Source organism: Geotrypetes seraphini, chromosome 1, assembly GCF_902459505.1.
Source record: "Geotrypetes seraphini chromosome 1, aGeoSer1.1, whole genome shotgun sequence".
Lineage (NCBI taxonomy): Eukaryota > Metazoa > Chordata > Amphibia > Gymnophiona > Dermophiidae > Geotrypetes > Geotrypetes seraphini.
Window position 1 is genome coordinate 196,875,960 of NC_047084.1, and position 16,923 is coordinate 196,892,882.

The window sequence follows — 16,923 nt, forward strand, 5'->3', positions numbered from 1 at the left end:
ACTATCTTTAGAATTGGTAGACTTTTCCATTTTAAAACAGGATATTTATTACAAACAAAAGCATGTTAATTTATAAAATCAGCAGACTTGTAACCTGTTTACTATTGGCAGTATTCCTGCTTAGAATGAATGTGGTTTTTGCTAGGGAACATGAGCCATTTAACACACTTCAGGCTACACTTACTAAAACGTAATAACAAATTACCATAGGTCCCCCTAGCATCAAATGAGACCTATCTAATAAACCTAAATGATAATGAAAGAGAAGAATCTCACAAATAGCTCAATTTTATTTAAATATAGTTGTGTGTGTACATTTTCACAATAAACATTTAAATAACTTCTGGCCTTTGAGGAAGGCAGAGATTATAATAAGCAGCCTGATCCCAAAACTCAGGACCTTTCCATCCACACCAGCCCTGTAGAAAGGAAAAAACAAAACAAAAACCCAGATCAATAATCTTGCACATATTGCTATTCTGTTATTTTTTTAATGACTGCAGTCGTAATTACGCATTTTCTACTAGGCTCCTTATTGTCCAGAGACTTACCTTTTCGAGAATAACCTGCAGATCTTCAGCTCCTGTATAATGCGGATCCAAAATTAGGAACCTGGTTTGGCCTGTGGTTTCATTCCATGCCACTCCCAGTATGGTATGTGCTAACACTCCACCACCTGCAAAGGAAAAGTCACTCCAACGTAAGATCAGCTGGACAGGGACCCAGTGGAACAGATTAACATTACATATTACAGTTTCAATGCAGATGCCAAGGAACCTTTCTTCCTCTCATAATTTCTCTATTCTTACAGTATTTTGAGATCAACAGCACTAGTATGCAACCTTTATGGGGGTAAGTCTGCAGTTGAGCATTATGTTAGGCAGCCTGATGGCATTCATTGAGTGTCAAGAGGTTATTACAGAATATTAGTGCAGTATGCCCATTGGCATGCCAAACATTGTTACTCCAGCCACAGACCTGGCATAACTGCTGCTGCATAAATACAGTTAAGGGCATGCATAACAAAGTATTTTGTAAGTTTTGTGTATAATTTGGCATGCTGCTCAGGGCTTGCCCATGTCTAGTAACATAGTAAATTATAGCAATTAAAGACATGCAAGGTCCATTCAGTCAGTCTAACAAGTTAGCTAGAGCCATATTATTATGGTTACAATATAAGCACATTCATCCTCAATAGCGGATTAAACCAACAATATTGCTAATATTTACTTGCTAATTTCAACCTTAAGATGTCTTCCCCTCTGAGATACACAGCAGCTGCACTCTTGGTACATGATATGAATATGATAAGATACCCATACTTGATCCTGATTTGTCTTTGCTACCATGGTCGTTAGCCTTACTTCCCACTTGTTGGTGCTGCCAGTGAAGCCCACTCCAACTGATCCTGATCTGTCTTGCCATTTTCAGGACACAGAGCATAGAAATTGACCTGGCACTGAACTTACTTGCCAACTACTGGAGTTGCCATTTTAAGGACCACTCCTGCACATCAAATAGTCATGAGATCATTTACATTTTCTTTTGATTCCATCCATTTTTTTAATATCTAGATCTAGGGATCCTCTGTGTATTTCATGCATTTGAATTCAATCATTTTTGTCTCCATCATCTCCACGGAGGGGGGCATTCAAAGTATCCACCACCCTCATTATGAAAAAGTATTTCCTAATATTGCTCACGAGTCTGTGTACCATCCTGTAACCTCTGAAAAATATTTGTATAGTAATGCCTTTCAAGTATTTAAAACTCTGTATTATTATAGCTCCCCCACCTCCTTTCCTCTAGGGCAGGGGTGTCCAATGTCGGTCCTCGAGGGCTGCAGTCCAGTCGGATTTTCAGGATTTCCCCAATGAATATACATGAGGTCTATTTGCATGCACTGCTTTCATTGTATGCTAATAGATCTCATGCATATTCATTGGGGAAATCCTGAAAACCTGACTGGATTGCGGCCCTCGAGGACCGACATTGGACACCCCTGCTCTAGGGTATACGTATTGAGATAGTATGGGAGATAGTATGGGAGACTTTTACAGGTTGTGAAACCTAGAGTTGCTGAAGTCATGGGCTTGTACAAACTGGTTTCAGTTCAGATGCTGAGATGCTAATGTGTGGAATGTGTGTGTGTAGATTTCTTGCTGTGAAGAGTTTCTCAAGGACGCAAAACAGTGCTGTAAAAACAATGAGCTATTTAACAGTGCTGAAAGGAAATGCAAGTCAGCAGGACAATCCATCCAGGAACCTAAGAACTGATAAAGAGATGCCAGGCTAATGCACTGAGGCACTGATACCGATATACTCATGTGAAGAATGGAAACTTCAAGAAGAAGAAAGTTCCAGAAGCTATGCCTGTCCAGGGCCCCCTAGGGAAGAATGGAGACGTGGAGTAGGAGTGGGTTAGATAGGCAGCATATCTGCTCCAATAGGGTGATATATAATCACAGCCAGGGGATGGTCTCAGACAAAGAAACTTGCTGTATAAACCCTCTATGCTTTGGCAGAGTTTCTTTAGAGAAGCTGCGCCGTACTTACAGAAATATGCTGGCACTCTGTTTGTATGAGTCTTTTCTTCTCTCTGTTGTATATGTCCAAACTGATTTATTTCTGATTTGCCAAATGCTGCTATAATACTTATTGCTAGAATAAAAAGTTATTTGCTTTGGAATATACAATGTAAGCCTTGTGTTTTTTTGTTTTCACGACGGAGTCCCAGTGAAAATGGAGCCCCATTTTCTCTCTCTCACAGTTTACATCAATTTTGGGCAAGAAGCAAATTCTGCAGTTTAACTGCTGCAGCTACTGGAAGCTATGGTTACTGGATATGGTTTTGGTTTTTTTTAAATAAATGGCCAATTAATTGCTCTCTACTTAGTTATTTTTAGGCTCAAGAGTTTCTTGTTCCTTAGGGCTTCTAGCTGAAACAGAACCAGCTTCCACTTGGCTGTCCCATGCCATGAGCCTTCATTCACAATTATGTGGAGATTTTTGTCAAGTCACTTAATCTAATCATTACTTTGACAGTCCTTAGCTGTCTCTCTCTGGCATTCAGCTAATTTTGAGCTTAAGTTTAACCACTAGCTGTCATCATTGAGACTCTTTCCCCACAGGGATAGTAAATACTAACTCTGCAGCATCCTCAGCCATGGTTAACCCAGGTCCCCAGCAGATAGTACACACCAGGATCACTGAAGCATACAGCTGTCCCTATGAAATAAATGATACACACAAAAAAGTAAACAAAAGGCAAACCTCTAATCTTCCTAAATCCACTACAGCTAAGCTTACCAATCATAACTGGTGTTCCCTCTGTCCTGAAATGGTTAGCAAGCTCTCTTCCCTTAGAGGACAGTTCTGAACCTTGGCTGCAAAAGAGATACCAGGAATAAAGAAAGGAAAGAAAAATGCAGAGGTAACATGAGGCAAACTGGATAGGCTGCTGCAGTGTGAGTCTTGTATGCCCAGAAGCAAGATACCATGAGGTGATGAACTGCACCTCAGTCTCAGGTCAGTGAGCACACTATCCCCAAAATCTATAAATGGTTGCCAAGGTAGGCTTATTTATTTATTTATTTAATTCATTTTCTATCCTGTTCTCCCCCATGAGCTCAGAATGGGTTACAGGTTAACATACTTAGGGCTAGATTCACAAAGCAAAACGATCGTGTACCAATCGGTTTGCGATCCCTTAGCGACCAAATTTCCCTCCGGCCCAATTCACTTACCTCTCTGCCGACCATCCTCCGATCCGCGCATGCAAATGAGGGCAACAGCATACAAAGTAGGCAGGGACCCGATTCACAAACCAAAACCCTGCAACATCGACTGGGCTGGCCGATCACTCCCAAGCGACTGCTGAGGACCAGTTGCTCAAGCCCTTTCCGGCTGCCCTGCACGCCTCCTGCAGCCTTGACTCTCCCTCTGCCCTGATCTCCTGACTGCCCCAAACTGCCCTGATTGCCTGCCTGCCCTGACTCTCCCACCCTTCCCTGCAGTGCAAGCCCATGGTTTTAACCCACAGGCTTAAGCGGGTTAAAACCATGGGCGCCAGTTAAAAAAATAAAAATCTATGCCAACCCAGAGGTCCAGTAAAAGTAAAAAAAAAAAAAAGATTGCAGCTCCGACGAGCATATGCAGACCATCTACAGATGGTCTGTGCATGCGTGGGGATCGCAGAAAAGCGATCCGTGCTGGCAGATGGGGGCATTCCTCCAATTGCCCCCATCTGCATATTTTACTTTGCTGAATTTGTCAGACCTGCCCGGATCGGGCAGGTTGGTGAATCTGGCCCATAGTATACAAATGGTTTTCAATGCTATTATAGAATAGGGCCAGATACACACATATCATAATTACTCTAATTGGCAATAATTTGCATTCTAGTACGACATTCCTATTATTCCTGAACCTTCAAGTGGTCAACCCCTTCTCCTGAGAATTCTTGTAGACAGAATCCAGTGTGTGAGGAATCATTTGTAACATCCCCACAGGGCAGATCTTCAGGAATTTAAAAATGTAAACTTGAAGAAGAAATAGTTATCTAATAGAGGGTATACTGTAGAGTACTATTTGCTATGTGTACATCTTCCATAATACTCCTTCTTTGAGATCCTAACACATTGTTGTCTGGAGGCTAATGATAACTCCCAGAACAGGTTTTGCTTTCTTGTGTATTCCTTGTATTCTGGCCTTAGTGCAACTGCTCTTTCTAAAAGTCTTCGCTAGCATTTTTCATCACGATGCATAAAACAGAAAATATAACCTACTGTGATTTTTGGCACAATAAAAAGTATAAAAGATTTCAATTACATCCTTACCTGACAAATAATATTTTTGACGTTACTCCTAATAGGTGACCCAGTACAAGTTGTACCTCAAAGGATCCAATCCACTGCCGCGATCCAACAAAAGACACAGGCTTATCACCAACATTTACAAGAGCCTTTAACAGAAATCATATGATGGTCCTTAGAATTATGAGTCTCTCCTCTTTAAGTACCCTTCCTAAACTTCCAACCACCACTATTTAAAACAAAAATTAAATGCAGAAACAATTTACCAGTGACCACTCTTCATCTGTTGAGAGAAAAGGCAGTTAACCTGTCAAGATCACATCAGCTATATCATCTTTGGTGCAAAGAAACCAGTTTTCTCAATAACCAGTACAGCTACTGCACTATCATCCAGAGGGAAAGCAAAATTACCTGTAGCAAATTACCGTATATATTCAAATATAAACAGAGGTAACCTTTTTTCCTTACAAAAAGGAAGAAAAAAGGTTGACTTGAATATAAATCAAGGGGAGGGGGTGGTGGCAGGGGTTTAATATTCAAGTGCAGTACCTTGCCTTGTCCAGCACCCTGTTCCTCCTCCCTCCCTGTTATGCCAGGTTCTGCATCCAGCCCCCTCACTCCCTCCCCTACCTTGCCAGTCTCTGCACACAAAGAGTTCAGGGGAGCCTGGGCACATGCCTCGAGCCCAAAGAATTCAGAGGAACCTGGTGTGCTGCCTGCACCTGATGTCCAAGTACTGCTTCCTCCTGCCTTCATTCAGTTCAGCCAAACTCGCTGTCTTCAAAAAGGCAGCAGTTCATACACATTGCCTGCGGCTGACCTGGAAGCCTTTCCTCTGACAATGGAATTTTGCATCAGAGGGAAGGCTTCCGGGTCAGCCACAGGCAGCGTGTAGGAACCACTGCCCATGGCCTTTTGAAGACAGTCTGGCTGCAAAGGAAGGAAGGAGGTGCTCCTTGGATGTCTGAAGCTGGGCCTAGAGATGCACTCTCATGGCGGAGCAGGGAAGGAGCAAGGCCTTGGAGAGTCAGGGCCCAGTATACTTGGGTGCCTAGGGTTCAATGAAGAATTAGTCCTGCCCCGCCCACACTGATGGGAATCCCTAGCTACTAGGCTGTCTGAAACACAAAAGGAGTAAAACTGAAGGCAGTGTGACAGACAACGGGACTTATAAACTGATAGGCAGGAAACCACTAAAAGTCACAAGTTAAAAATGGAGCTGAGGGGAGCACAGAAAAGTGCAACCAACTTGCTCCATGTAAAAATGGTGATTGGCGAGGTCTCAAACAATGGCTGTATGTAGATAGATGCACAAACACATGTAGTGCAATGTTTCAAAAGTTGTAAACCATGTAAACAAGCTGAAGAGTGTTCCTGCATGGGCTGCAACAAATAACATCACCTACGTATGAGACTATTATGACCATCTGAGATGCAGCTGTGCCTTGGTAACCCTCCCCCCCCCATAAAAAAAGAAGAGGACGTACTGTTTACTGAATAAAGCTATCATTATGAACTCTTTACTAAAGCCTAATCTGAAATCTAGCATGGGTGTACTTGCTTATGAACAGTCTTTTCCATTAGTGTTGGAGACAGGATAATAGTTTAATAAAAGGAGGAGTCAGAGTTGGATGTTTTAAGAAACAGGGTGAATATTATGCCTGATTGGAGGAATCAGGGACAATACTAGTAGATCACCTTGTGTTAATAATGGCACAAACCAAATGGTGTGCAGCTGCAGAAATGTGGTACCAGTGTGGGGGGTAGGGCTCTTGACTCAGTATACGGCATGTGGGCAAGGAAGTTTCAGAACATAGGAGTCTCCTTTCCTGAGAATAATAGAGATGTAAGGCATCTCCTGCTTCTCTGTCTGTTTTCTTGTTTGACCATAGAATTCCAGTGTTTGAGTCACCTTCCTCAGCAGCTGTGTTTGGTTTAAGAAAACATGCTAGCATTTCAGCAGCAGAAAAAAAAGAAGAAAGTGCATGACAAGAATGTGGAGAAGGCTGACCTTGCTAATCAGCAACTACTTTATTTTAATGAACATCTTAAAAGATATCTAATTAGTATAATGAACATGTTCCATACCTCCTGAATTTCCTTGTGGGATGGAATAGGTCTGTCGGTGTAACCCTGCTGCCTGAACCAAGAACAGATTGTTTGCAGAGAGCGATATGCACAGCCCCAACCATTGTCATCAATTCGATCCTGCATATAGTGGTGGTAACTATAGATCCCTTGTAGCAGAAACATCTGTTCCAAACAGAATAAAATAGGACAGTAGCATCTTAAACAGAGCATGTGTGTGACTTCTTTTAGCAGGGTATACTGTTTACAGCAGAATGGGCTACCTGTGTAAGGCTAATAGACAACAGTGTGCTAGAGGGGTCAAAAAAAGTCCTCTGAACCTAGAGGTTCAACGATTCTCTCCTACAGTCACAAGTGTACTATAATTCTTAGAAAGACTTTTAGAGTTATACAGTATTGTGTACTCAGAGCACATTATAATAAATAATCACCTTTTTATCAATGAGAACAAGTGGGTCTATTTTCCACAGGGTTTCTCCCTATCTGTTCTCCCTGGGAACATTTTGAAACTATGGTCCTGAACTAGAAATCAGGATTCAGACATGGGTCTCAGCTAACGACAGAAAAGACAGGAAAATCACTTAGGAATAAGAACAATAAAAACCACCCTACAGATACAGTTATTTTATTTGATATACCACCATTTTTAACAAAAAGTCAAATCAAAGCAGTGTACAATTAATAAAAACAATGGGCAATCAAAGTGGTGTACAGTAAATAAAACCAGTAGGCAATATTTAAAATAAAAACATAACAAGGGGGAAATTAACTACCTAGTCAGAATTATAGGAAAATACTGCAGAGATAAAAACTCCCTAGTCTCAAGTCATGACAAAAGTTGCGAAGTGACAAACTATTAAGAACTAGGTTCAAATGTCATGTTGGCAGGGGGGGGGAACATGAGTGGATAATAAACAAGTTACTTACCTGTAGCAGGTGTTCTCTAAGGACAGCAGGCTGAATATGATGACAGCTGGATGATGTCATTTATTTATTTAATTTGTTTTGAATCCCATTCTCCGCAAAGAGCTCAGAATGGGCTACAAGTTAATATACATAATACACAGTCAACATGGATTACAATTTGCCATACTTATGATACAGTATGTGTTCATCCTGGCTCAACCTATACTGAGGATTTAGTTCAATAAACATTTAGTATTCATTTCTTTTATTACCTGTTGGGCAAGGGATTAGGTGAAGAGGTAGGTTTTTATTGATTTCCTAATGTTCAGGAGCCCTTCAAGAGATTTGATCTGGGGGGGGGGTAGTTGATTCCAGTAGCTTGGTATGAAATTTGGCATTCTGTAGTTGAAGGGCACAACCAGGTGGTATTTGGAGACATGCTTCCTCCTGGGAGCACAGTGGGCTGTTTGGTACATATAGAGGAATTTTAGTTGACATTTAGTTGGGCGCCATGTTGTGGAAGGACTTGTACGCTAGCATGAAGTCCTTAAAGACACAGCATTTGGCTATGGGTAGCCAGTGTGCTGATGATAGAGCCTGGGAGACGGGGTCATTGGCATGAAGGTTCTTTAGATTGCTGCATTTTGCACATGTTGAAGATGGTACATATATTTTGCTGTCAGTATGAAGAGTAGTGTGTTGCAGTAGTCCATGCAGGAGATAAAGTTGGGTAAAGTCAGGTGGAAGGCGATTCAGGTCACCATATCTCCCCTGCCCTGTGATGGTTGGGATGGTGGAGTGCATGTTGATAAGGAGAACTGTTGCTGAGAAATAGGACAGTAGAAATCGCAACATTGGTGTTCACGTAAGGCGATGTAGAGATATAGGATTGCTTTTATTATAGACCAAAAGGTTTGAGAGGAGCAGGGCAAGTTAAGCCTTGGCTTTTATTTCTAGGTTTTTGTGGAATCATTTTACTATAATGTAGCACAGAGATTACCTTCCTAGGGTGGAACAATTAAAGGAGGTAAAAGAGAAAATTCATACCATTGTTGTCTCTGACAGGTTCCGGGCATAGTGTTTTGCTTGGTCTGTTATTTCATTTGCTAGTTCATACATTTCAATATTATTTTATGAACTAGCAAATGAAATATGCATTTAAAAAAGTGGGTTTCAAAAGCAGTTTAAAATTAAAATCAAAATTAAATTAAACTTGCAGGGCCAGTGACTATATTACACTTAATTCTTCCCGCTATACAAAATCATTAGAGCGGTGGAGTGGTGGTGCTGAGGCCTGAAAATATATGGATTTATAAGTTGATACAAAGTGGGTCACACCTGGAACATATATGGATTTGTGATATTGACCTTTATGTTTTGTGTAATATAGGAGGAAAAGCCTATTTCTATTTATTTGGTCTTGTACTACATGCAAGGTGTGGCTCCTTGGGATTTTAGTTTAGATTATATTTCGGTCAGTATTATGGATTTGGCATACGTGTTCTGTGTGATATTCTGTTAGAATGATTTTTCTGTGCAACATTTTGTAGTAATTTGGCTTGTTCAGTTGTCTCAATAATGGAGGGATTGTTTGTGAAGTGGAAGGGGAGGGGAGACAGGGATTTTGTTGATCCTTGTTCTGTATTTGTGATTTATAAAATAACAGTTGTACCGAATATTGTTTCTTTTTATATTTTAATAAAATAATTTCAATATAAAATCATAACTATTCGAGGCTTGTGCGGATGGGATCAGACAGAGCTTGCAGGGACAGAGACAAACTTTGTCTTCGTGTCATTCTCAAATTCAGTAGACTCCTTGGGCTTGCAGCCTTCGCTTGTCTCTGCCATATTATCTGCCTTGTGGCCAAGGAAGCCTGTTGATCTAAATGCAAACACTTGGAGATCAGGCCTCAACTTTTGCCTTCATCTAACCATGGCTGCAAATTAGGAAATTACTCCAGAATTATGTTCCAGGGAAGCACATGGTTGCTAATTGAAGTGGGTTTTGCAGGATCTCAGTGGCTATGCGGCCATTCAGCCAGGTGATGTCACCAGAACCCAAAGAGCATAGCCCATCTTTTACCTGAATCATGGGAAGGAAGGTGCTCAGGGAATTCATCCTGAACGTTTCTTTGACCATAAACTTGCTCAGAGCCCTCAAGTCCAGGATGGAACGAAATTTCCCCATTTTCTTGGGTACAAGGAAGTGCATGGAGTAAAATCCCTTCCCTTTTTCCCCCGGTGGTATGGGCTTTACCATATTGGCTTGTAAAAAGGTGGAGATTTCCTGAATCAGTACCTGCTTCTGTCAAGAGCTGAGGAATGACACTCTCAGTGGGCAATTTGGTGGTCTTTGATGCTAATTCAGGGTATAACAGATACACTACTTGAAGAATACACCAGTTGGAGATTACAAGCTGCCACCTTTGACGGGAAAATTCAGCCTCCTACTCACTACCAAGTCAACTGGAATGGTTACTGTGATTGCGGCTATACTCTCCTGGAGCCATCAACATCTCATCCCCTGCTTTGATTAGGAAGCTGTCTGGGTCTTCTTCTGCTGACGGTGTAGGAACACTGATGCTAGGGCTGCTGGGCAGAAAAATAAGGTGGCAGATGCCATATTTGAGAGTAGTAGATCACCTTTGCTCGCTGGAATATCTTCTGGTTGAACAGGTTGCAGCTGCAGGCTGCTGAGGGATTGAATGGTATTCATGTTTGCTGATCTCATTAACAATCTCTTCCAATCTATCCCCCAAAGGGCTGCCTTCACAGCAGGGAATGTCCGCTAGCCTCTTCTGAACTGCCGGCTCCAGGTCAAAGACATGCAGCCATGAGTCTATGCATCCCCCTACATCCACTGCGGAGAATGTGGATGCAATATCAAAAGTATCGTAAGCACTTCTGGTAAGATATTTCTGACACTGCAGCTTCTTATTGCCGTGTTTCCCTGAAAATAAGACAGTGTCTAATATTAATTTGGGGTGCAAAAAACACACTAGGGCTTATTTTCAGGCTAGGTCTTATTTTTTTCATGTACAATGATCAGCTCTCCCTTCCTCTCTTTCACCCCAATTCTTTCTTTCTTTCTCTCCCCCACATGTGCAGCAGCTTTCCTCTGCCTCTCACCCATCCCCTTGTGCCTTCCCTCTGCAGCATCTTTCTATCCCTCCCTCCCATCCCCCTGTGCAACAGAAACCCTTGTACAGCTTCTATGCCCCTGTATAAGACTCTGGTGAGACCTCATTTAGAATACTGTGTACAATTCTGGAGGTTGCACCTTCAAAAAGATATAAAAAGGATGGAGTTGGTCCAGAGGAAGGCTACTAAAATGGTGTGTGGAGGAGGAAGTGACGTCACTCTACTGGATGGCAGGATAAAATTTGAGTTCCTTAGGGGCTTGCATTTACGAGGGCTTAAATAACTTCCTGAGATCGTTCTAACTCCCAATCTACGGAGCAGTGGTAAGGGGAGTGTATGGCAAGTCACAGGTGGCTGGAGAAGTATCGATTCAGCGAGTCTACAAGCGGTAAAAGGGCGGTGAAAGCGCCAGCATCGCCAGTGGGGAAAACAAAGATGGCGCAGTCCCCGAGTTTATCCGGGCAGTCTCCACTTCAGCCAGCCTGTTGACAGTACATCGGCATTGCAACAACAGCTAGAGACTTGGTTTCGCAATCTCAAAGCCGAAATGCAGGGGGTTTGGGAAGATGTGAAAACTGCAATGGAGGAACTCTGGGCCAAGGTGGGAGACTTAGGAGGCCGGGTCAAAGCCTCAGAACAGCATATCTCCCATTTTGAGGGGGCGGTGGAGGAAACGAAGACGGCGATGGCGCAGCATGGTTAAAGAATTGGCTGACCTGCAAGCTAATGTGGAAGACCTGGAAAACAGGTCTCGAAGGAGCAATCTACGCTTTAAAGGTATCCCGGAAGATGAGCGGCATAAGGACTGTAAACAGGTGGTGCAAGAGTTTTGCAGCCATCTGTTGGGGCCTGAAGAGCAGATCGATGCTGGGGCTATAGTTCTCTTAAGAGCACACAGAGGACTCGGAGCTGGTCGATCGGGGGCTCCCAAAGACATCATTGCTTGCTTCGGAGACTATTTACTTAAGGAAAAACTTTTGCAAGCAGCCCGGAGAAAACCACACTTCCAATGCCATGGCATTGAGGTTGAAGTTTTCCAAGTTTTGGCTCTCTCTACTCTGCAAAAGCGGCGGGCCTTTCGCAAAGTGACTCAGGTGTTGCGGACGGAGGGCCATCGGTATAGGTGGCTATTCCCATTTGGTGTCTGGATGACGGTGAATGGCAAATCGTGGAGAGTAGATACCGTGGGAGATGCATGGCTGGCCTTGAAAGATCTTGGCTGTAACAACATTCCAGAGGTACCGGCGAAGGGGTCCCCGATGAAAGGTGGCAGATCAGTCGAGGCCTGGAGCACGGTCACTCGCACCACTAAGAAGGCAATCCAGATGGAGAGTGGAGAGACTGTTGGAGTGGCTGGAGGCTTGAGAGTATAATTTTTGAGGATTGGGAGACTTCAGTCTTCTCAGTCTTTTTGGACTTTGTTGTCTGGGACATTTGATGCATGGGACTTTGCATGTGTGGGGAATGGAGTATGTGTGTAGTATCCAGTGGGGGGTGGGTGGGCTGTATGATTGAGCATTTAGGCTTTGGATGGTATTGGGGACAGGCTGCAGGGAATTGGGGTTGTTGATATTGGAATGTATAACGCATTTGCCTGGGTAACAGAGAGTTGAGTGAGTGCTGTTGGAGGGTGGTGAGTCTGTTGATGGGAAACAGAGGGATGGGAGTTATAATTTTGTTATGGTGATTTCTGTTTTGTTGGAAAGGTTACGGAGTCAGATGCCTTTTGGGAGCGACTTCATCTTTTCTCAGTGGCTGGTCTGGAATCTGCTAGATCAGCATGTGTGGGGGGAGGGGAGGGTGTTGGGGACATCTTTGAGTACTACGGGGGGAGGGGGGGAATAAGGGGCCGTGGACAGGAGCAGGATTTACTCAGGATCGGGTCATGGAATGTTAATGGGTTAAATAGTCCAGGGAAGAGGAGTATTGTTTATAGGGAAATTAAAAGAATGGGTTGGGACATATGTATGCTACAAGAGAAACATTTGCGGCCTAGGGATGCAGTGTTATTAAACAATCCCGCTTATGAACAGATATGGACACACCAGGGCTCACATACTAAAAGGAAGGGAGGGATTGCCATTTTAATGCGACAGGGACTGTGGTTGGTTATTCAACAGGTTTATAGGGATTCCCAGGGGAGATGTTAAGCTTTTAAAGGGACTTTACAGAGGCAACGGGTAACCATTGTAAATATCTATGGCCCTAATGCTGCTCAGGGGGAGTTTTATAGAGGCTTGAAAACCGATTCGTTGTTGTTTCTACAGGGAATGGTGTTCTGTGGTGGGGATTTTAATGTGATTCCAAATGGGCGGGTGGATCATTCCAAAGGGGGTAGGAGTTCCTAAGGGGGACAGGCAAGAGTTTTCAGGGGATTTATGCGGGCCTTGGGGTTGGTGGATTGTCTTCTCCATGCGACTCAGTGCAATTATACCTATTATTCTCATGCTCAGAATACATATACCCGAATAGATGGGATCTGGGTACATCGGAACCAATGGAGTCAGGTGCGGGAAGCTGAGATTGGAGGGATCCAGATCTCGGATCATGCCCCGGTCTCGGTGGACTGTTTGGGGGTGGTATCAGGGGGAGGTACTAGATATTGGAGACTTAATGACTCACTGCTTACTTCCCCTGAGGTTGTGACAGACGTTCTTCATACCATAAATACATACTTGGAGATTAATGATACGGGTGAGGTGTTGGATGGGATTTTATGGGATGCGCTGAAAGCAGTGTTACAGGGAGTATTTATTAAGTGGGGGGCTATATTTAAACAGCGTAAGGGCCGTGCACAGCTGTGTTTGAGAGAACGTTTGGTTTCTCTTGAATTGGCTCATAAAACTTCGCCAGATTCGCAGACATTGGCCAATCTTCATCAGGTGCGGGGCGAGTTAATTATACTCTTCAGATGGAAGAGTAGAATTATATACAGAAGAGATTCCATATTCCTGTCTTTATGAGCATAGTAATAAATGCGATGCTCAATTAGCTTGGTATATTAAAATTAAACAAGCCCGAGCCACTATTGCCCAAGTTAGGGACAGGAATGGGACTCTGCAAGTTACAGATACTGCTATTGGCCATTCATTTTTAGATTGCTATAGATGTCTGTACCAATCGGAAGGGGGTAGGGAAGGGGAGATTGAGGGATTGTTGGATAGTTGCCGGTTCTGTCTCCCGAAGATCAAGCACAACTTAATGAACCGGTGTCGTTGAGGGAGGTTTTGGATGTTATTCAGGGAACCAAGCCAGGGAAGTCGCCCGGCTTAGATGGCTATACGAATCATTTTTATAAGAAACTTAGAGATCAAGTGGGGCCTTTGTTGGTACGCCTGGTTAATGGGGTACAGCAGGGAGGTCGTCTGCCTGGTACCATGGGGGAGGCGGGGATTGGGCTCTTATTGAAACCTGGCAGAGATTCGCTCTCTTGTGGGTCATATAGACCCATTTCTCTGCTGAATGTAGATGCTAAACTAGTTGCCAAGGTTTTAGCACTATGCTTGGGTAGACTGCTCCCTAAAGTAATCCATATGGATCAATTTGGATTTATCCAAAGGAGGCAAGTAGGGGATAATATTAGGCGAACTTTGCACTTGATATGGAAAGTGAAGCGTGAACGGGTACCAGCGACCTTGATGGCCATCAATGCTGAGAAAGCCTTCGACAGGGTTCCTGGCGGTTTCTCTGGGCGGTGATGGAGAAAATGGGCATCGGGGAGCCGTTTGGTGAATGAGTTAGAGCATTGTATTATGCCCCTAGAGCTTGTCTTAAAATTAATAGATTCTATACGGATTTTTTTTTCCATTGCGAGGGGCACTCGCCAGGGATGCCCGCTCTCCCCCCTGCTTTTTGCGCTCACCATTGAACCCTTGGCGATTATGATTCAGACTCATCCTAGCTTAAGCGGGATACAAGTGGGAGGAGTGGAACATTGTATATCATTATTCGCTGATGACGTCCTCCTATACTTGACGAATCCGGAACGTACTATACCCCATTTACTTCAGATTTTTGAGGACTATGGGATGGCCTCCGGCTTTAAGATTAATTTAGATAAGACTGAATTGATGGATCTCACTTTGGGGACTGACCGAGTACGGGCTCTTAGGGGCGCATTTCCATTTAAGTGGGTGTCTAAGGGTCTTAGATATTTGGGGATCTCTCTACCTGGTGAGTTAACTGAATTGTATGCAGCTAATTATGGCCCGCTTATTCGGCAGCTTCGATTGGCCCTTTCTCGCTGGCAGGGGCTTTGGCTTTCTTGGGGAAGGAGAATCGCGGTGATTCAGATGAATGTTTTACCTCGACTATTGTTCCTGTTTCAAACTTTGCCTATTCCCATACCATTGCGGACGTTTAAAATGTTACAAGCAGAGTTTCGGGCATTTTTATATGGCAAAATAGAGCTCCTAGGCTATCCCAGAGGGTTATGTGGGTGGATAGGGCATGGGGAGGGAGAGGGAAAGGGGTCCCTAACCCTATTTGGTATTATCAGGCGGTGCAACTTCGGATGTTGTTGGAGTGGGAATTGGGGGCCCATAAATGGGGAGTGCAGTTGGAACAGCTTTTTGTACCTCAGGGTCATCTGGTAGCTAAACTTTGGTCATCTCAAACGGTTCGTCAATGGGAAGTAGAGACTGACAATCCTTACATCTTGCATCTCATTACCTTCTGGAATAAAATTAAATGGCTGTGTAATGAGGGGAGGGGGAGTTCCACTTTAGCAACCTTAAGGGAGGAGCCTCAGTTTGAAGTGGGGAGGACTAATCCTGTATTTGAGCGGTGGGATGGCTTGGGATTGCGTACATTTAGGGATTTTTTTCAGATGGGGACCCTGATTTCCTTTGCGGCTTTACAGCACCATCATTGGATGCTGCCTGAGGATTACTTGGCATTCTTGCAAGTCAAACATTTTATGCTAGCTCGAGGATGGGATGTTCCTCCCCGGGTTGAGACTGAACAACTGGAACAATTGTGGGGCACTTTACAATGAGTACCTAGATCTATATCCGTAATATAGCAATTTTTCAGGGGGCGAGTTCTACCAACTTTTAGTTTTCATACTCATTGGGAGCGAGATCTACCCTGTTCCTTTACCTCTAAAGAATGGGACACCATCTGTGCGGAGGTGTGCAAGGCATCGGCCTCCGCTCTTATACAAGAGTGCTCTTATACATATAAAGTGCTGAGTAGATGGTATTATACCCCGGAGCGGCTGCATAGGATGTATCCTCAGGCGTCCGCCACATGTTGGAGGTGCCATGTAGGAGAGGGTACTTTCTTGCACATTTGGTGGGAGTGCCCTGTATTAGTTCCATGCTGGCAAGCAGTGATGGGTTCTTTGGAATGTACCCTGGGGGTTACTCTGTCTATTACTCCTCAAACTTGTCTGTTGGGGATGTCGAATATTTGTGCGACTAATTGGCAAACCAGGATTTTACGTATGGGATTAGCAGCGTTTAAATGTTTAATAGCTGCTTATTGGAAACAGCCCCTGGTTCCTGATTTGAACGAATGGAAAGTGAAATTGTTTTTGATGGGGAAAATGGAATTATATGTGGCCAAACGTAGAGGTTATTATTTCCAATCGCTGAAAACCCGGAATATTATTATTCAAAAATTATGGGTATAATGGGTTAGGAGATGGATTGATCCTGGTGTTATCCTTAGCAGATTGGGAGGGAGGGGGGATGCAATGGAGGACGGCTCCATATATAGGTCATGTCTGTGTACCGTTTACTGTGGACATTGACTGTATTTGAATTGGTGTTGTTGTTCACTTTGTATTGTGTGATGCCTTTATACAGTTGAAATTCAATAAAAATTTAAAGTTTAAAATGGTGTATGGTCTTCGTGTTAAGGCGTATGGGGACAGACTTAAAGATCGCAATCTGTATACTTTGGAGGAAAGGCGGGAGAGGGGAGATATGATAGTCATTTAAATACCTACATAATATAAATGTGCATAA

General features: G+C 43.4%; 1 protein-coding gene across 11 annotated transcripts in view; it reads right to left on the reverse strand.

Moving 5' to 3' along the window:
- Positions 1 to 272: 272 nt before the first annotated feature.
- UFSP2 (UFM1 specific peptidase 2) overlaps positions 273 to 16,923 on the reverse strand; it is a 75,677-nt gene continuing 59,026 nt past the window's right edge. For all 11 annotated transcript variants that reach the window (XM_033943568.1, XM_033943560.1, XM_033943587.1 and 8 more), the window contains 5 exons: positions 6,903 to 7,067; positions 4,839 to 4,963; positions 3,310 to 3,386; positions 552 to 676; positions 273 to 419 (listed from right to left, as the gene is read on the reverse strand). In XM_033943568.1, coding sequence (XP_033799459.1) covers positions 333 to 419; positions 552 to 676; positions 3,310 to 3,386; positions 4,839 to 4,963; positions 6,903 to 7,067 — 579 coding nt within the window. In that variant the 3' untranslated portion in view covers positions 273 to 332. The remainder of the gene's footprint in view (positions 420 to 551; positions 677 to 3,309; positions 3,387 to 4,838; positions 4,964 to 6,902; positions 7,068 to 16,923) is intronic.